Below are 21,352 nucleotides of genomic sequence, written 5' to 3' on the forward strand. Positions count from 1 at the left end.
CGTCCGTCCTTCTCAAGGTACACAATGACGTCAGAGAGGACTCTGACTGCGTGTATGCGGCGTACTGCTACACCTACTACACGGTCTCACTTCCTCCCGCTGTCGGATCCAATCGAGGACATGTAAATGAAACATGCTGGCCACATGTGAACGAGCTAACTGACTGGCGGGGGTCTGTCAACATGGCGTCACGCAGTGCGTATCAGGGCCACGTGGCCGTGGTGATTGAGCGCTGAGGATCGCCTCGGTTCATCCCGTGCTGCTCGTGATCAATGGTAACCCAAACGGACAATTGGTGTTGATGGTGTGTGCGGTGAATGAAATATTTTCCTTTTGTGTTTGCTTATCGATAATATTTTCCAGCCACCCGCTGGGTTGCCGGAGTTTTCACGCCGAGTGGGTGGATCTATAGCACGGCCCACCTGTCTTTTTAACTGTTTGAAACATTTTTTTTAAACATGACTTTGATTTGCCATGAATTATGTCCGATCCGATCTGTCCGGGGCTCTCTCCCCTCTTCCTTTTTCTTCACCCGGTCGGGCAACATCAATCGATGCGATTGATGCGCAAGCAAAGACTGCCCGAAAACGTGCAACTTTAATGCCGAATGTATAAACAACATGTCATTTGAGAGCAAATTGAATCGTTTTTCTTCTTTCCCGCCAGTCGATTACTGGCGTGCGTATCCGTCATTCGGAATTCTTCTGTGGTCACCGGCTTTCTGGTGCGTTGTTTTTAATTAGTGTATCTTTTCGCAATTTTTACGCTACTGTCCGCCAGCCCGCCACGAGCTAGTGGACGAGACGAAAGCGTGAAAGGTTTTTTTGGAAGCATATTTTCCCGCACACGGATCCATCTCAATCTGATCTGGTTACGTAGAGTGTGTTTTTATTCCTTTTTTTTTTTGGTTTTTGATGATTACATTTTCATTTGCGACTTTAGCACGCGTGAGTTTTCCCGTTTTTCTTTTTTCGTTTTTTCTCTCCCTATCCGGAGGGGAAATTAAATTGATGTTACCGGCAAACGACAGACAGCATGGAGCAGAAACAACGTATAAAAAACTGCCATTTTCCATCAGCGTGCAGGGAAAAAACGGAGAGAAAAAAACCAGTCCGAACCGTTCCGTTCGCGCGATACGATTAATGTGCGAATAGATGAGACAAAGCGAACACACGCGCATCGATGATGGTGGTCTTTAATATTACAGCTTTCAATATTACTACTTGCGAAATGATTGGCTTGCATGTGTTATTTCTGGGGGGAAAATATAATTTGTGTGTGTGTGTTTTTTTGTTATTAAATGGCAATTGGCTTTAGCAGCTTTGCTCCTTCCTGCCAGGCCGCGCCAGGATGAAACACACAAATTTGCTTCAATCCCCCCTACCAAAGCATGTTGTGCTGTCGAAGAAAGATTTTTCATTTCCTGCACGGTGGCCGTCGATTTGCAGTGCCGGGTTTTTGTTTTTGGTCCTGCTTTGGCCCACTTTGGCTACTAGCTATTCTCTGCCATCTTTGATCAATCGGCTGTCAGCAAAATTGTTGCACACCGTTCTACGTCGTGTCTATCGCTTAAGGGGATGTCGCCCTTCCAAAAGGGTGGACACCTGCTGCCCGGCACACGAGCAAGTGCTGGGAAAAGGAGATAGAGAGAGAGGGAGATCGGAGAACGGCATAGATTAGGGAGCTTCGACAACCCCCGTCCTCGGTTGTGGTAATCCGCCCCCTTCCACACGGTTTGACCATGACAGACAGTGACGTTTGCGGTGAGAACGAGCTTGCCTTCTGCTCTTCTTTTCCGATGGGACACCAACACCATGGTGGACATGGTCAACTACTGAACCAGCTGTCCAAACTCGTTCGACAGTGTAATCTATCTCCCAGCAGGGCTTAGGCCCTCGATATAGAGAGGTAGGACCAGACCGGACCGGAGCGAGCAGTTGGCGGTTTGGTGATGCCGGTCTAAATATAGCCTCTTCGTTACTTGTTGTCCCTTCCGCGTTTCCGCCTGGCGCGCAAAATTCGTCCACTCCACCACAAGGGCCACAACGGTCCACCAGTAAGAAGGAAACTGTATTAAAACTGTGTATGATCTATCAGAAAACCCCATCGCACTTGAATCTTCACACTGTGGGGTTGAACCGTTGAATATAGTTAGGTAGTTACCCAATATCTGCATCCGGGTAGCCCGACGTCGACGTCATTGGGTCATTGGGAGATACCTCAAATACCTGACGATCCTGAGGCTGATTGCGCTCGAAGCGCTAGTTCAAAGTGACTTCCCAAATCTAATCGGTAAAGCGAATTCTTGCTTTGATTGCTGTACCTGCCAGGCAGAATAGAATGCAATTGCAAAGTGCAATGTCGAAAGCAATCGTCTACCAACCTTTTCCCTTCGCTAAGGAATGCAATCAATACGTCTTGTCGGTTGGGGGAACTTCGTCCTCCATCATTGGGGGAGGATTTCCATAATCCTCACCTTTACCGTTCACGATAAATACCATCATCGCCGATATGGTAGAATGGTTTGTTCTAATAAATTATCGATTAATTTCAGATCCGGCGATAGCGACACACCACGATTCGCCCCGTTTGACTCGACCGGACCATTTGGATCTGGCGTTGTTGGCCCCAGTACCGTCATCTCCAGCCGCCACCAGCAGTACCAGTCTGCAGCGATCGTCCACAGCACAGGTAAGTTGTGCATGATCTATGATGTGGAAAGATGTGCAGTACATGAAATAACGATGGATACTTTTACTCTTCAGAAGAAATTTTAATTGCTCTCATGGTAAACCGGAAAGAACAACTTCTTGTTAAAGCACCAGAGTATTTAACTACTGAGCGAAAAAGTCTTTAGGATGCTTCACACCAATTTATGGTTGAATTATCTTGAATTTTTGGATCGTTTTTAAAACTTTATCTAAAGCGAACTCTTCCTTGGGGAGGAATTTTGACGAGATTATATCAATGATCCTTCCGCTTCATTTATCTCAACTGATTGAGGGATACTGTCTGTTAAGAAGCTGCTTTACGAAATTCCTTCTTTTATTAACATTTCTTAATTTGCTCATGATTAATCTTCACATTGAGAATTAATAACTAAAAGTTAATATAATTAACATTATTTCGCAGGGAGCACTTAAGCTAAAAGAAATGAGCGATTTTTATACTTTAAAACACTTTTCCACGAAGTGATTTTTTGTTAACGTATGAAAAGCATAATTAATTCACGCCGAAAGTCTGCAGAACCATTTCAAATTTAACTGATGGAAATGGAATGCAAACATCATTAATCGTTTCACGAAAAGTTGATTGATGAATCGATTCCCTTGCGCTGAAGGATCCAATCGAAACGCGCTTCATTATGGGTGGTCCACGAACGGAAGCTGATGGGGTGGGATCATCACTTCCGCCCCCGATCCGCTATTTGTTTGGTATGGCCAGCCGCGGGTTCGATATTAGCCAGATTAACAAAACCATATCCATCCGATCTCGGAGGTAAGACGCAAGTAAAAAGAAACGCGGGCAGAAAAAAGATGGTCGAAAATTGTTCGTAATACAATTTCACGCATCGATGATGCACGATGTTTGCATGGCTGCCGTTTTGTTTGCAGACCCCCTCATCCGGCGAAAGTGAAAAAAGACGCTTCCTCTGCTTCATCATTTCAACCATTCTGGTGTTTTGCATTAGTTTGTACTTTTCTTCTCGGGATGCTGTTAAAACTTTCACGCTCCAGAATGGTACCTTTCGTCGGCCTTACCCAACGCAGGAATAGACATTTTCACAAAATATAATTTTGCACTTCACTTAACACTCTCTCCGTTCTAGGCTGGCCTATTGTGGAAAAATGGAAGGAAATTCCTTCCGTAAACGTCAAAAACCCTACCCAACACCGTGTCCCATTGGTCTCGCCTCAAAAACGGATACACTTATGCACGATATGCTTATGTATTTACATTTGCCCGCTCGTCGGAAGATAATTAGATTTCCCACTGCTAATGCGTGCCCCCTTGGTGCCTTCCGCCCCGGGGCCCGCTTCCCTCGCTCGTCGTTGACAGTTTGGCACGACAAAAGTTTGGTGTAGCCGGTGTTACTTTTTCCTCTTTTTTTTCGTTGGTCTCCTCCTGGGTGTCCCATAATAAAATTTAGCTTAGAAAGGACGCCTTTTACGGTTCCATAGAAATGGGACCAGGGGTAACTTTGCGCACCGCTTCGTGTGGTCTATAAGAGAGAATGGTACGAAAGCGTGGGATGGGTGGGTGAGGTAGAGAGGAGGCGTAGGGAGAATTTTAATTGCTTATGGGAGCGTATAGCAGCTCCCAGCCCAAGCGCGAGGACACGCGATAATATTTCGAGATTGGGGATGGTTTCCTAAAGCAGATGGAGTGGCTAGAGAACGAGAGAGAGAGTATGTCCCCAAACGAGGAGTAAAGTGATGGCACCTTGTATTTAATCTTAAACAAGCGTCAAGAAAGCCGAACAGGAAGCTAGTGTAACATGGGGCATAGGGGTGGAAGCAAGCGCCATAAATAAAACCTTTTTCACAACAGATTGTTTGAATGGTGGAGAAGGAGCAGGTGGCGCTGGTTGGACGAGAAGGAGTAGAGGATGAAGTTGAAGAGGGTGATGTTTTTGGAGAACTTTTTGGAACAAAAGGACACTTCAGGGGGATCGATGATGTGCAACGGTGGAAATATAAACGAATTTTCAACCCTCCATTCAAAAACCAACGTTCTGATCTTCCGTTTTCCTATCCAGATTCTCTCAAAACAGTGCAGGGTTTTCTACTTTTTTGCGGAATGTCTTCCCAAAGTCATCACTTTTATCTTGCAAAGTATGACGTACGACAGTAATGATGCTGTAAAACATAACCATCCATCCATGTATCGAGCAAAGCTTCATGGATGGATGTACATGAACGATTAAACTGTCACGTATGTGTTTTCTTTTTTAAGATGGCTTGTTTTTATCGTTTAATAATGGCACGTGACACTTGATCTTAAAGCATTTTATGCTGCTGCAAGAATCGTTCGGAAAAAAGCTCACAAATTGCCAAATCATGATCCGAAATGTAGAGTGCCAACGCTTAAAGAGCCAATTACAACGAACGTGTCTCGCTCACTATTTCTCGCAAACTCAATTTTGAACGATACACAGGAAGTAAACCCTGCACCGCCAGTCGGTGCTTTCAAAGTGTCTCTCCTAGGCAACGAACCTTTTGCCAGGCCTCTGGCAAGCATGCCATTGAACACCATTGACAACGTTAAATTTAAATAGAATCGTTGATTAGATTATTGGTTTTCTCGCAATACACCGCTCGAAACAGTAAGCGCCCTTATGCCGCCTCACACAGGCCTCAACCTGTTAGCAGTTAATGCGAAATCACTGCCGGAACTGGGCTGTGCCGGCACTTGCTTCATCGCTTAACCTTTCATTTCCACTGCAGTAACGTTGTCAAAAACATGGCTTCCACGTTCGACACGTTCCGCGGTATCACGTCCCGCTGGATGAGATTCTAGACGAGATTCCCCGTTCCATCTAAGTGGTGAAAATCTGATGCACCGCGCACTAATCTACCCCCCTCGTATCGTTCTGCTTAACCTTATCCACAGGAAAAGGAACCACCCGAGGTGGTGGGATCATCATCGTTGGCCAAATCCTCCCCGCTGTCGGCATCGCGCGAAATGACGAACCTGCGGGACCAGCTCGATCAGCAGCAGCAACAAACGCGCCAAGTGCTCGCCCAGTTGATGCTCGTCCGTGAACAGCTAATCTCGGAAACGAACGCCCGCATGGAGGCTCAGGTAAGCAGGCTCGGGGAGTGAAGTAAATTACGATAATTTGTGCCCAGCATCCCAGCGCCATACCCGTACCATACCACGGCAACACACAACGGTTCATTCTTTCGTTTTCTTCTCCTGCAGGCACGTATCCAGCAGCTGCTGCAGCAAAATCGTGAGCTATTAGAGCACATTGCATCCCTCGGTGGCTATCACGAACCGGACCGACCGGGACTGTCGGCTACCGCCATCGGTATCGCACCTCAGGTATGTTTTGTACCCCCCCCCCCCCCCCCCCCCCCCCCCCCCCCCCCCCGCCCCCCCCCCCCCCCCCCCCCCCCCCCCCCATCAAGACCGCCAATGTTTTTCCTCACCAAAGGGAGGAAAGTTTATCTGTGCTCGTTTGCCTTTTGCGCCCTTTTTATAAGTGTTTGTGTGTGTGTGTGCTGTTGTTGTCTTCTAATTTTCCACCGAACACCTTTTGCCACGTTCGCCATACCGTCGCAATGCTGCCGCCGGCGGCGCTTGTTTGTCTTGTTTGTGTAGTTTTACGCGCCAGTCTAGCAACGGTGAATGATTGGGTCACGAAAAACATTCATCTCATTCAAAAAAGGAAAAAAAGATCAAGCTAAGAAGTATAGGAAAATAATCGATCTTTCCGCACTAATCCCTTCCCCCTTCTGTCTCGTAAGGGCAATATATTTTTCCCCCAACCCTATTTTATTTCCACAACTGGCGTTTGTTGTTTTTCGATCACCTGAGAAAAAGGAAAATCGTGAAAAACTGCCTAAAGTTATGCAATCCACAATGCGAGCGACTAATAGCGAGTGCTTGCTTGTGTTTAGATCTGCTGAGTGTTGTTTTGTGTGTATTATAACTGATTGATCGATGCTGATAATATGCTCTGCAAGCTAACACGGTACCAAAGTGACCACTGCCGCTCGAAATCCGGTCGGGAACTGGAAACAAACCAAGGTAAGTTACAGAACGCTTCCCAGTGCCCTTTTGCGCACACAAAAAACGTCAATCTCGTTCCGCGCTCACTGTCGCCACTGGCACTAAAGTTATGTTTTTCTCCCCCCTTTTCAGTTTTCCTTCTTGCAACAGCAGCAACAGCAACAGCAGCAACAACAGCAACAACAGCAGCAGCAACAGCAGCAACAGCAATTGACTGAGCTGCTCAATCTCGGTGCAGCGGGCTTGAACTTCACGCCTGCCCTACAGCAACTGCACAAACTGCACTCGCTTGCTGGTTTGGTAGCTGGAACAGCACCTGCCGCACCCACTAACCCACTAGCCGCCCAGCAGGAGCTGTACAAGTTGAACCAAACGTTACTGACACAGCTTTCGGGCGGTGGTTTCCCCGGTGCGTTTTATCCCGGTGCCATTCCGACCAGCATCGGCACGACCAGTGTCAGCCCGGGCGGAGTAGCCACAACAGGTGTGCCAAACTATATGTTTACCAACACGAATGCAGCTGCTTACGGGTCTGGTTTGGGCGGCTCCTCGAGTAAACCACCGTCCGCAGATAGTTCTAGCAAGAACTCACCCACGGCAACGTCGTCCGGATCGGGAAGGCTTATCGGTGGAGCAGGTGGCAGCTTTCTGGCCGACACTGGCCAGCGTTCAAACCGTCCGTCGTATGCGTCCTCCACGTCCACCCTGTTCGATGAGCTACGGTTGGCCCGTAGTTTGGAAAAAGGCATGGAATCACTACGGATGGATGACGATGGGACGAGTCCATTCATTAAGCCACTGTCCCAAGTCGGCACACTTACCACAATCGATCCAGACGGCAAGGTGAAGGTAGTGGTACCGATTAATACGAACGAACAGATGGGATCCACCACCGGTCAGTCGCAGCAGCAACAGTTAGACATTCCGGCGGTCGGACCAAGCCGGAAGTCGGCCTCCTTTTCCGAACTACCCACAGGAACTAGCGGAAGTTCGGGCACTAGCGGCACGGCAAGCCAGGAGGGTAGCACACGGAACGTTTCTATACTGAAGGACACATCACGCAGCAAGACATCCATTCCGAGCCTGGTCACGCTTAAGGTAACGGACGAGAGCGGTACCACCGTCACGAGGAAGCTACCGGCGACACCCAGCTTCATCACACGGAGCACCAGCGAGAAGGTGCCAAACCGCAGCCAGATCATGAGCCAGGTCCAGCGCACCCAGTGGGCCCGTCACACAACGAAGTAGAGCCGAGGCTAGCGCAACAGCAAACCTTACCGTAAAGCTATCGGACCACAATTTCTCGTTACAATGCGTCTCTCTAGTCGGTTTGTAATGTAATAGCGTGTAATTATGTCGACACATCGACCCACCCACTAGAAGGCAGCTCCGGATTCGGAAGACGCCGAATAGCATCTTCCGTAAGGTAACACAAAAATGACACGATAAAACGTTATCGAAGTCGGAAAGCGTACGAACGCGAAAAGAAACGGCAAGAAGTACTGTAAATATTAGCAACAATATCAAATTGAACGCTCATGATGACACATAATGGTGATGGTAACGATGATTAGCAAATAAAGGTTCAAAGTTAATTTAACAAAAAAAATATATATCCAAGCCCTCACAAGAAAACGGTCGGTCGGTGGTGTTGATTTGGCTTTTTGGAGAGCAGCTTTTCACCTTGTCAGTTATCTTGCGGCTATCTTTGCTTTGGTTTGTAGCAAACTCCATACCGAGATGGCAATCGGGGTAGGAATCGATAGCAGGGAAAATTGAAAACCATTCATTACAACCAGGAAGGCGAAAAGCACCACTAGACGGCTTTGGGTTTCTCTCTCTTCAATTACACTTCTCTACGTCGTGTGTCTACTTCTCGAGCTACGCGAAAAAAAAGGCGCAATTTATACGAAACAACCGATAAATCTGTTTGCTATAATGAGTTGATTTTCTACTCTTTTTCTTCGTTTCATTTGCAGCTTTCGTCGACGGCAAAGGTGGCTCGCTGGTTCCACACGCTACAGTGGACGAACCAGGCGCAATCTCTATCGCGACCAGAGTCCGGCTTCGTTTCGGGCGATTCACGTTCCGAGCGCAACCAGAAGTCGGACGTCGATATGGTGGATCTGCTGGCGAAGGAACATTCGGCCGGTGCTGGGGTAGACCTGTGTGACGAGTACCTGCTGGTGGAGGGTACCAGCAACCTCTGGAGCAAGCTGAGCGTGAAGAAGCGCAAGAAGCTGCTCGGTCTCAAGCTCGGCAAGGTGACAACCTTCTAGCCCAGGCGCCGCTGGCCACCGCTGGCGGCGGGCGGTGGTCAACGATGGTGGGGTGTCGGTGGAAGTGGCAGCGACCAGCCACCGGTCCGTTTGACCACGACCGCTGCCTCACCGTCGGCGAGCGATGCCAGCGATGTGGACGATTAGGGTGTCGACCATTCCTTCCGGCCTTAGACTGGGTACGCTAAACCCGTGGAGGAACCCAAACCACCTGCTCGTGCGTCCTACATACACATGTACACGAGAACACATCCACACATCCACACATTATCACACCCACGCCATGAAAGCGAGATTTTAACCGGAATCACGGAATACACTCCGAGAACACAACGGAATCGGGAGAAACGGAACGTTCTGTCGTGGTGCATGAACGATGCTCTGCATTTTCTCCCGCCAAAAAAACTGGACGTAAAAAGAAAAACATTCCCATTATTCGTGTAGCAAACCTCTCTAGATGATAATTCGCGACGGTAGGGTAGAAACAGTAGCTTACTCTTAGGGAACGATAGGAGCATCACCACACCAAACGGTAATCCTTATTATGTTCAGGAGACAGCATTCAGCAAAACCGTTGCGCAGCGAGCGCTGTCGTCATTCCACCACCCTTAGATGTATGCTAGCGCAAATTCTAGACCGTAAGACGATCGACAGCTAGAGGAGCTTTAGCATGTGCTAGAGATAATGAAGAGGAAGCTTAGCGTTAGATCAAACTATCATCTGTTGCTGTCGCAAACAATGTTGCGCAAAAACAAAACAAAAAAAAACCCAAAACAAAACTAACGATACGCTAGCTATTGAAGCTTCATCATGCTTCCCGTGGTAGCTGGCCATTGGCTTCACTAGCGCTAGAATTAGATGAGCGTCCATGTTCGTTCAATTCAACCACTATCATCCCACTCGCTGTAAGGATTACTTTCTTCGTAACGGACGACTTTACTCTCTTATCTACATTAATTAGCGTATTAAACGTCACTCCTGAAGACTGAACTGGCCGAACAAAATTGTTGTTATTAATGGCAGCGATTTGCAAACACATTCCAACTCGATCGTTTCATCTCGTCGAGGACGACAGGAACCATTGCAGGTGATACGTTCTCCTTTATTTTTCACAACCTCTCTTCACGGCCCTCGTGTGTGCTTCTGTGGTTTATTTTCTCCTCTACAATACCGTCTAGCTCGTAAGTAGTTTAATTTTCCATCATTTTCCCACGATCCCCACAACCTTTTGCTTATAAGCTTCCCGTGCTCTCCCGTTAGTGGAGAATTTATGGAAAAGATAGTAGTGAATAAAAATTATCATATTAAACATTTTCCCTGTGAAGAAACAACAAAAATCCCTCAACTGGATTGAACTTTTCCTTCTTGTCGTTTTTGCCTGCCGTATTGCTTTCTTGCAGATTCCATTCGCTGGTGAATATATATGTATATATCACTCCTCTTCGCATTATCGTAGGATTTTTCTATATTTTAATGAGCCTCACTAATGGCTTCGGTCGACCATTATGATAAGCAGGCGCTACCGTGCGCTAAAGGTATACACTGGATCTGGGATGGATGGATAGTCCTTCGTGAGCATTCTTCCTTAAAGCGATATTACCATGCTGCACGACCCTGGCTGTTCGCTGTTTGAAGAGGCCATCAAGAGTCCAATGTGTCTCTCGTGACATGATTGATGGCCAACATCTTTCCATCGGGGTTAGACTACAGGAAATGATCTGCCTTTTTTGTATGTCTTTCTTCTTTTCTGTTTTTTGTTTCATGTCTTTTTTCTCACTTTCTCCAACTCTCTCTCTCTGTCTCACATGCATTATTCCTTCTTCCTATTTTCACCATTTTTATGAATTTTCCAAGTAGCTTGTAGTCGTTCTAGAAATGGGAATGCAGCAAAAAAAAGCATCGAAAAGCTATTTCTTTCACCCTAATGGAAAGAGTCGCGATGAATGATGACTTTTGGATGCAAGGAAAAAGTGTTTCCAGTCGCTTTACCTATGAACAAGCCTGGTTGGCTTCCTTTTATTTATAGGTAAGTAATGCGATGTAACAACCAACAACAGAGTTCCCTTTCAACGTACCTCGTGGGGGGGGGAAGACTTTGCGTTTGAGTTGTGTCTCCAACCGCTTCTATCACTCTTAAGGATTACCTGGGTTTTTGCTCACTGCTTCGAACCTTTCTAGCCCATGGAACGGTAAGCCATAAGGAAAAAGTTAAATCCAATCTATTGTTCTCTTTATTTTTCATTTTTTGCTGCCAATTGATTTTGCAACACGTTCGATCAAGGACGTAAAAACCCGTTTATCTTCCGTTTTTCGCTCCTCCGTTCAAACTCCTCTGTTCATACTGCACACCTCAATCAATTCATTGTAATCCAATCTGTGCTCGGGTGCGAAAATTCTCCGCGGAGAAACTTTTGCATGCAGTCACACATCATAAATTTTGCCACCGTACCGCATACAGCTTTGCCGGCTGATGATAAAATGTTGACGCAAAAATGTTGAACCGTTGCCACGGAACTGAACGCACGAGTGGCTAGTTGTTGAACGATGAACTCACCGACCGACGCGAATGGTTGCCCCCGAGGGTCCGGTTCGGTATTGACTTGGAATGGTGTACCGCCTCACTAGAGAGGGTAATCTATCAATGTCCTGCAAAACGACTTGATTGGCTGGGATGGCCTCGTGCTTGAACGAAATTAACCGGTCGCTCACCGCGGGGGGTGAGCACACCGTGGGGGAGCTTTTATCGTGTCTTGCAAGTGGAAAAAGTTGCAAATCCACTCGTACGCTTGGATAAAAACACGTTTTCGCACTCCCCTTTCTGCCCGATGGAGACGCCCAGTTACCCGTGGCATGAAGTTGGCTGCATGCACACCCTCATGTCGTATGCGGAAGGTATAATTTCAGGCGCAGCTGAAAGCACTCTCTTTACACCGGGTTCGCACACCTTTTGAACGACCGACCGACCGACGTAACGACGGCCGTGCTTGCAGCCGGTCCCAAGGGAGGGTCCAATTTGTAGTCGCTTTGGATTTCGAGTTTGAAGCCATTTCCTTTGACAGCTCGTCAGGTCGTCAGCTCGCCCTCGGTTCCCTACGTGCAATTACATGGAGGGTGCGTGAACGGTCGTCACATGACAGTGAAGCAACCGGTGGCGGTGACAACCAACCGCGTAGCCCCAGCAAAAGTAGGCAACCAGGTGCCGAAGGTGAGGTGGCTTGTGGGAGTGAGGCTAACTGGGCAACGAGGTGTGGTTTGGATGATGACGATGGCGCTGATGGAGAAACGGTAGGTTACGCGGGGCAAACTCGCTCACAGGTGCCACCCGTGTCTGATTCAGAGACATGAATTGTAAATATTTATTGTATGAACCTCTGCGGTGTTGAAGGTGGGTGGTTGGTCGAGGTGTATTTTTTTTTGCATTCGTATGTGTAACTTACTATGCTTCGCGTTTTGGCAGCAGACACCGATACCGGGTACGGCAGCGCAGGTATCAACCATTCCCGAGCGTGGCTTCATTCCAGATTCGAACGTGTGACAGTTAACGTGGTTTATCGCCCGTGCTGGAGATCAGTACACGGGTTTTTCGGTGTAGATTTTAGTGCGTGTACCGCGACGTGACATAAGCGAGATGGGTGATACTGGTGCACCGAAACGTACCCGCAAGAAACCTTCGGGAATACTGAAGCTGGACAATGTGCGCCGTCGAGAATCATCCGGCAGTTCGCTACTGCAGCTCGGTGACGAGGTAGCGTAATCGAAGGTGGAGACGCCTGGTGCCTCACGCCATACAAATAGGCTGCGTACTTTCCCGAATAACGGACAAATCGAACAGCGCACATATAATCATCGCAAAAATTAAGCAAACACAATAGCATCCTAATGCACGTACAATGGCAACCTAACGGAGGTGTTGGGTGGGGCCACTATTGCTGAAATGATGTAAACGGCATTCGCTTTTGTTGATTGTGATTGGTAAGGTTGAACAGGAAACGTTGATTCGTTGCTGATAATTGTAGCTTCACATCATTTACTAGCGTGACCGTGAACCATTGAGCGTAATCTAAAATCCGCCTTTTGCCTTTTGATAAAGGCAGGAAGCTTTACAACAGATCCAGCCAAGCTTGAACAGCCAGATAGCTTAGGACATTGTGCGTGGTGTGGTAGATAACTCTTTTCCCTACTTTCGTTCATCTGGAATGCCCGTTTGAATGCGGTTCCCTTCACCGTCCCTTGAACCGCGAGCTCTTTTTCTTAAATGAGTTACAACTAAAACATAAAAAAGGCATACAAATCCCCTTGTTGCCCGTACCAGTTCGTGGTAAATTAATTTAGCGTAGTAAGCAATAAAAACATTCCCCTTTCACCACATCAAAAGACTGCCGGGGCGAAAACGGTAAAAACAGTTCCTTTAACGGTAAGGGAAAGATAAATGCCACCACCTTCGATTACTATCAGCACGCAGTAATTTCCACGAAACGCCACACACAAAGCGGCAGCAGGTGGTACATCCTTAAACGGATGGATACCTTCTGCTTCTTCTGTGGGCGTTCGCGAGCAAAAACGAAAAAGCAAAAAGCGTGACGAGGCCTCGAGGGTGCTTAAGAAAGGCGCACAGAAGGCAGAAATAATAAAAACATATACCTACGTCACGCTTGATATGCTCCGGTCGGGTGGGATGGTTTTAGAGCGCGGTGGTTTCTTATTGTATTTGCCAAACCCATACCCGTTCGACCGAGACCCTTTTCTATGCCGAACGGACATCTCGTGCGATCCAGTTGCGATTAATCCTTCCTACGGAACGGTTCCACGGTAACGGAGCGCGTACTAACGTGTGGTCTAAAATAATCACGTGAGCTGTTTGTTCCCAGTGTGTGTGTTTGCAGTGATTTTGTTACATTTTCGTTCTTACTATTGCAAATTGCTTAAAAGTGAGTTCTGATGTGTGTTTCAATTTTTTCTCGTAAGAAACTTGAAGAAAAGCGCGATAGATAGTGTTTGCAGTTTACGTTTTAAGAAATTAATTCATTCTCATTCACCTCGCGAACTTGTAATTAATTTTAATTATTGTGCAAAAAATTGAGGATAATTTAATCAGCACGTTACACATCATATAATACAAATAATTATACCGTTGTCTGCAGCAATAAAACTAACGAAATAATTTTTAAGCCTTGCTTTCCAACAGATTGCGGCTACTCGTAAGTTAAGGATTTTAAATGCAATTTTAACCACGTTGAAATAATTTGTCGTAAATTTCAACCCACTGGTGACAACGGTTGTCCCACAAAAGCTCCCCAAAAGTAAACACAAACCTTTTCATTGTTAAAAGGCAAATTGCTACATGGTCCAAAAACAAAAAAAGACAAATCAACCACCCAGCCAAATTTACCAACCCATAGTATTCAGCCGCTTTTATGGCCTTGTAACCATTACACGCCTTTACACACCCTCTGAGATAAAGCGCACACATACAAGCAACAAAAAAACGACGACAAGGAAAACCTGGGAAATTCCTGTTCCGTGTTTCCGTAGCGCATGAATGGAAATAGCCTTCACTCCCACGGCAACGCCACGCCACACCACACCACACAGTTCTAAGACACGCTAATGACATTCAGTTCGGGGCGTCATCGGGCCCGCCGCCGCTCTTTGTTCGACGGAAACATTTTTGGGCATCCCGACAGTGAACAGACAAATGAGCAAGCTGTTGTGGCGTAAAACCGACTGCTCACACCGGCACCCTTTACCGGTACGGCCGACCGGTAAAGGCACGCTAATCGCACAAACGATGACACTTCGGAACACATTTCGGGTGGGTCGGGAGTTTTCTCACTTTCGCTGTTCATCTATCCAGCGATCCGAAGGTGATGGCGAACAGGCGTAAGGGTGAACAGGCTTGTACAGGAAGGGGGAACTAATTGATGAAACCTTTCCCTACGAGACGATGTTTGCGACGAGCTGTGGAAATCGGACGTACAATCCAAGGATCCATTCCGCATTGTGGACACGTTCACGGTGCGTCACGGCTGGGCGAGGAGTCCCGCACAAAATTCCAACCATTCTCGATCCACCTTATCACATTGCTATACCGTCTTTAATTCGTTTGAACGCAGTGAACGCATGAACGGCCAGACTCAGCAAGTGCCCGCCAGTGGGAACATCGAACGACGAAAGGCCGGCAAGTCGAAGTTGCTCCAACGAAGTCTGCTGTAACGTAATGAGAGCGATTATTAATGGTGCCAGCCATAATCAATTATCATTCGATGTAACATGCTGTTACGAACGAACCATGCCATTGCATACTTCACGGCGTTTTTATTTTTCTCACCCCTATCCTGTTCACCACGGCCCCGATGCTTCGTTATCACTTTTGTTTTATCCACCAGCGGTCGGATCCACGTGCGAAGGAAAATTATCGTTCATCCCATTCTACACCGGTGGTTCCAGAGTGAATGTGAGGTACTTTAAAATCAACTAGAAAACATGGGTGTGGAATGACGTTGACGTCGTCTTCACCGTCGTCGATTATCGAACGCAATACTTGTTCGATCGATCGAAGTGCACATGGAGCGATTATTGTTTTCTACTGGAAACGTCGAGCGGAGCGGTTGTGTCAGTTGTGCTGCCGTTGTTTTTAGTATTCTATTTATATACACGCAAAGCTACGTTTAGATGAACTTAATTGTGGCTATTTTTGGAGTGCTTGTTGCTTAATCGTCGTACCAATAACGACGCTTAACATTCAACTAGACAGACGTGTGTCTGGTGGATATACACAGCAAACAGAAATGTTTGTTATTAGTAAAGAAACCTGCTTCCATCGGGTTGGACCATTCTCGAAACGCAGCAGTTTCATTTTCCACTCTCATTTCCCTACTCTATCAGCTTTCACCGCCATCATCCGTATCGCCACAACTCTCTGTCACGTGGGCCTTTCCACCCGTGGGACACTCACCCGACATTTTGCCCGAGGACGCAGATGCCAGTGATTTGAGCACGGAGCCACATCCGGAAGTTATTAGTGTTCCGCCGTTACACGATGGCGCTGGTGGTGCGGTGCGTTCTCCAACTGTCGGAAACGACCCGTCGGCAAAGGTGTCCGTGGAACAACAGCGTGTCAAGCGCTCAGTGAAAGCTTTCTGTACGGTCGGGACCGGAAGCGTTATGAAATCACCGGACGCCCCGGGAGGCACGTTCTTTGGAGGGTTAGTTGATAACGTCACCGGTGCTAACTGACATATCTTAATCGTGCATCTTGTATTTCGACTTTGTTGATTGTTTTCTTCCCATCCATCCGCAAACGGAATACCAAAGTGACGCTGGTTCTGGCATTCGCTGTGAGTCGGACGATGATGAGGACTATTCCGCCAGTATTAATGCGATCATTCAACGAAAAGCAAGTGTTAAGAAAAAGCGCGGAGGTTACAAAGGAGTACATCATCGACGAACTTCGAGTCCGGCCAGCCAGATGATGGGACTGGCATCGGAACCGATGGCCGATGGGCGACGTCGATCAAGCGTCTATACTACCAGCTCGGGTGAAACGGGAATCACACTGCCCGGGGATGACCACTCGATTGGACGCGATGAATCCGCCGGACGGCAGGATAAACTGTTCGACACCATTCGGCTCCACAAGGAGGTACTGCAGACGGTCAAACTGCAGCCAATTAGCATGAAGCGGAAGTTACGACTCGTACAGCAAGCGAAAAGTTACATTACCCGACATGAAGGAGCCTTGCAGGAACATTTTACCTCCCGTACGGCACGCAGTTTGCTGGCACAGTTCAATATCTTTCTCACCACGGTAGGCTCCATTTCACATACCGTTACCTTGAATATAAAACCTAACCCTGCATCTTCATCTCCTCCGACAGAAATGGCAACAACTGCTGCGAGAGCTCGCCAATCTGGCCACCTACCTGATACCGTGGGAATCACGCATCAAGGAAATTGAATCACACTTTGGCTCTGTCGTTGCCTCGTATTTCACCTTTCTCCGTTGGTTGTTCTGGGTGAATGTTGTCATCTCGGTGTTGCTGGTCGTGTTCATTATGGTACCGGAGGAGATTTACGTCGATCCGGTAAAGGCCAAATGTGACATCCGGAAGACCATGTCTAAGCAAGAGTTAGCCCTAACGCGAAATTTCAGCACGATCTGGGAGTTTGAAGGTCATCTTAAGTATTCACCGTTATTTTACGGGTAAGCAAAGCCGGGAACGTAAATTACCTTCCTACGCTTACGCGCGGCGAGCTATTTTCATGCACGAAAAAAGAGACTTCAATACTAACAACGGCAAGAAACCTTTCTTTGTATCCCATTTTCAGCTACTATTCCACCTTCTCCGGAGCGATTGCATGGGGTTACAATCTTCCTTTGGCTTACTTCTTCACCGGGCTGGTCGTGTACATTTACAGCTTTGTAGCCACGTTAAAAAAGTATGCATTGTGGTCAATTTACTTTATACGATAGTTAAGTAAAGATAATCTTCCTTTTAGAATGGCTGAAAACTCGCGAATGTCAAAATTATCCTCCAAAGACGATGAGTACGTGTTTTCTTGGAAACTTTTCACCGGTTGGGACTACATGATTGGCCATATGGAGACGGCCCAGAATAGGATGGCATCTATTATACTGGGCTTTAAAGAGGCACTCTTGGAGGAGGCCGAAAAGAAAAAGGATACGCGAAAGTATAACAAATCAACCTTTCATCTTCTTTCCATATCCAATATAGTAGTTCTAATTTATGTTTTGTACATTTCTAGCTGGAAGATTATTCTGCTGAGGATCCTGGTAAACTTTCTCATACTAGGACTGCTAGTTATCTCCGCGTACGAGGTCATTCTGGTTGTGAAACGATCGATGGACATCAAGGAATCCGATTCGTGGTGGAGACGAAATGAAATCACTGTCGTCATGTCGCTCATCTCGTTCTTCTTCCCGATGATTTTCGAGGCCCTTGGCATCATCGAGTACTATCATCCAAGGAAACAGCTTCGTATACAGCTCGCCCGGATTATGGTGCTAAACATGTTGAATCTATACTCACTTATATTCGCTCTGTTCGACAAAATTGCACACATGACGGGGGAGTTGCGTAGAATGAAACCAACCAACTTTACTTCGTCGGCTTCTTCGTGCTTTCTACCGGAATCGGGTGCCAAATGGAATGTAACACCTGCCGGTGAGCTACAGTCCGAGCGATCATTCCTGTTGGAAATGTTGGCGGATTTTAACCGAAGTGGTGTCGGACCGGGCACTATGTTAGCTAATGGGAGTAACTGTTTTCGAGTTCCTTTTAATTGTACGGAAGTTACTAGTACGGCTACGCTGTTGACTACACTGCTACTGACAAGCATGTCCACCACAACGGTTCCAGAGCAATCCAGCCCTACGACGGCATTAGCATCGAGTGAGTTGCCGACCACGAACTTCAATCCAACCACATGGAAAGGTTATCGTTCGCCTTATGATGGATACGACTACGACGAGGAGGATATGGACTATTATTTGGAGTATCGCGCCCGTCTTCTACCCAATGACAAGCTCGAGGGTGTTCCGATTAATAAACGTGAAGCCGTTTACGAACTCCTCAGCGAACGCAACGAAACCACCATAAGTGAAAATGATGATAACAACTTTTTAGATAATGTTACTACAGTTCAAAGCACTGCTGTTCCTACAGTCAGCACGGAAGACTTTCAAACAATGACATATACTGAGCTTCACAGTTATGTGACTGGAAGATATAATGATTTTTTGGCCTCTTATTACTACGACTCAGATGCAGATGATGGTCTGGAACAAACGGAAAGCGATGACGAAGAAGAAGAGTACAGGTTAAATCAATTTTTAACGTCGGAAGAAGCGAACATCCTCCATTCTTCTACAACTACCGAACAATTTGATCTGGTACCGGAATTTACAACAGAACCAAACACTCCTGGAGAACTCCTCTCCACTGCAGAACAGCTGCTAACAGATTCAACAACAGACAAGAATGTGGAAAAGTTTTTTGCAACACAAATTAATACATCACCGACTACACAGTATGATAGTGATGTTACTACGCAGTTCTCCGGAGTTGAAGAAAATATCTATGCGACAACTGCCGAAACACCAATTGTTGGAAAGGGAACGTGGCAAACAGAAAGCACCGGTGAAGAAGAATTATTGTTTACTACTGAAACGCCAAATCTATGCTATCGTTGGGTTTGTCTACCGGGCAACTTACAGACCCCGGAGAGTCAGGAAAGCAAGTATCGAAACGCGGACATTCGTTCATTGTGCTGGGAGACGATGTTTGGACAAGAGTTGGCAAAATTAACGGTAATGGATTTGGTGAGTATTTTAAATCAATGAATAACTTTTGTTGAAACGAAATCGTTACCAGAAGTTTATCCTATTACTTTTCCAGATAGTGACGATAGTGTCGACTCTGATTTTAGATTTTCTGAGAGCTCTTTTTGTGCGGTTCATGAACAGTTGCTGGTGCTGGGATTTGGAGAAGAAGTTTCCCAAAGTTCGTGTCCTCTACAATGGCTTATATCGGTTTTGCGATATTCATATACTCTTTCGATTTTATCTTTTCAGTATGGAGACTTCAAAATAGCAGAAAATATTTTGCATCTCGTAAACAACCAAGGCATGGTATGGATGGGCATGTTCTTCTCGCCAGGTCTCGCCGTATTGAACATCGCTAAGCTAGTGATCATACTATATCTGCGTTCGTGGACCGTTCTAACGTGCAATGTTCCACACGAGGTCGTCTTTCGAGCTTCTCGTTCAAACAACTTCTATTTCGCACTACTGCTAACCATGCTCTTCCTTTGTGTACTTCCCGTAAGCTACGCCATCGTGTTCCTTGAGCCATCGTGGCACTGTGGACCGTTCTCAAACTCGAACCGCATCTATCACCTTCTCACGAATGCCACCGAACAAATAGTACCGGAGATGATTACCAAGTACATTGTGTCACCGGCTGCCGTCATTCCACTGCTCGTGCTACTCATCCTGATTATCTACTATCTCATCTCCCTTACCGGGTCGTTGCGTGAAGCGAACCAAGATCTCAAGCTACAGCTGCGCAAAGAACGAACCGAAGAGCGAAGAAAAATGTTTAAAATTGCCTCAAGCACACAACAACAAACAGCGGGCACCGGAATGACGGGCATCAATGGACTCTCAAGCTCCTGGCATAAAGTGCTCGATTCCACGCAACTCCGCCTCCAGTCTACAACGGATAATGCAACCGACTCGGAGAACTCCAGCTCGAAGCGTAAAGAACTGCTACAACGCATGATGAAGAAAGCATTGCAGAAAGAAAGCTCCCTCGGTTCGGAAGTAGAGCCTGCAGCTGGTGCGCAACAGAGTTTGACTGCCGAGTCTCCGTTACCGATCTCACCGCCCGTCATTGGAACGATTAACGAAAAGAATCGACCCGCTGTACAGGCGAAACCAACGGCTAAAGAGCCCAAGGATGCTAGCGACTCGGATGTGTTTCGTTTCGATCGTCGTGCAGTAGAACACATGAACCGCCAAGCTGGTGAAGAAGAAGCGGGTCACGGCATTAATGAAGGTGAAAATGGTAGAAAAAAGTTCGAAAGAACGCGCCCATCAACGGCAGAACGGTTCCGAATGGCGGCGCAGGCCGAACGACGGCGCCAACAAAATAAACTGGCAGCAGGAAAGATGGCGGATAAAACTGCCGATTGGATTGAAAAGATTCCAGTCATTACGATCAGCAAAACATCGAGCGATGAATGCATCATCGATTCTGACCTAGACGATCCAAATGATCCTGCTGTTGCGACGAGTACGGAATTCAGCGCTGAACGTCGAAAGGAACTTTCGCCATCAAACAAGAAACCGTCTGCGGCGAGCTAAAGTGCAATCGTTGTATTTTGAACATTTACTTACCTAATCCGTACGTCGTATGTGAAGCAAACAAGCATTCGTGTGATCTCAGTGTGCACTACTTTTTGATGTGTATTTATTATTATTACTTTAGGAACTTGAAAGATTTAGATGTTGTTAGGCAATTTTCAGAACTTTAACACATAATATATTGGATGTTGGGCGTTTTAAACCGATTTATGATAAAGCGACGAAAGCATGCGTGTTGTATATTTTCTCTATAATATTTGAAAGAATATTTTTAGCATGGATATTAATGCGCTGCATACATATTTTTTTGTTTATTGTAAACAATGAACACAATGAAATCGAAAGCGACGAGGACAACATTGCCGGGCAGATTCCAGCGAAGATCGAGTGTTTCAAAAGAACAAAAGCGATCTGTCAAATGAAATTGTTACTTGGGAGCAATGACTTA

General features: G+C 46.6%; 2 protein-coding genes across 5 annotated transcripts in view; both read left to right on the forward strand.

The window, feature by feature from the left end:
• Positions 1-10,354, forward strand: part of LOC125771097 (capon-like protein) — a 62,080-nt gene extending 51,726 nt beyond the window's left edge. For 2 of the 4 annotated variants that reach the window (XM_049441323.1, XM_049441321.1), the window contains 4 exons: positions 2,555-2,691; positions 5,614-5,805; positions 5,926-6,048; positions 8,718-10,354. In XM_049441323.1, the coding sequence (XP_049297280.1) occupies positions 2,555-2,691; positions 5,614-5,805; positions 5,926-6,048; positions 8,718-9,017 (752 nt within the window). In that variant the 3' untranslated portion in view covers positions 9,018-10,354. Of the gene's footprint in view, positions 1-2,554; positions 2,692-5,613; positions 5,806-5,925; positions 6,049-6,870; positions 8,688-8,717 lie in introns of those variants that run through there. The other 2 variants (XM_049441322.1, XM_049441320.1) reach the window with 2 other exon arrangements.
• A 4,724-nt stretch (positions 10,355-15,078) lies between these two features.
• On the forward strand, positions 15,079-21,130 carry LOC125771096 (transmembrane channel-like protein). The gene is made up of 8 exons (XM_049441319.1): positions 15,079-16,222; positions 16,332-16,824; positions 16,895-17,220; positions 17,346-17,456; positions 17,517-17,708; positions 17,784-19,359; positions 19,436-19,540; positions 19,612-21,130. Exons 1-8 carry the CDS (start codon positions 16,182-16,184, stop codon positions 20,902-20,904), a joined length of 4,137 nt encoding a protein of 1,378 aa, XP_049297276.1. The 5' UTR covers positions 15,079-16,181; the 3' UTR covers positions 20,905-21,130.
• The last annotated feature ends 222 nt before the right edge of the window (positions 21,131-21,352 follow it).

Source organism: Anopheles funestus, chromosome 3RL (assembly GCF_943734845.2).
Source record: "Anopheles funestus chromosome 3RL, idAnoFuneDA-416_04, whole genome shotgun sequence".
NCBI lineage: Eukaryota > Metazoa > Arthropoda > Insecta > Diptera > Culicidae > Anopheles > Anopheles funestus.

Excerpts from the sequence above, each read along its gene's own strand:
- LOC125771096 (XM_049441319.1), top strand. The coding sequence starts at position 16,182 with ATGAAATCACCGGACGCCCCGGGAGGCACGTTCTTTGGAGG. Across the intron at positions 16,223-16,331 it reads GGAGGCACGTTCTTTGGAGG|TGACGCTGGTTCTGGCATTC; the intron begins GTTAGTTGATAA and ends GGAATACCAAAG. Across the intron at positions 17,221-17,345 it reads TATTCACCGTTATTTTACGG|CTACTATTCCACCTTCTCCG; the intron begins GTAAGCAAAGCC and ends TCCCATTTTCAG.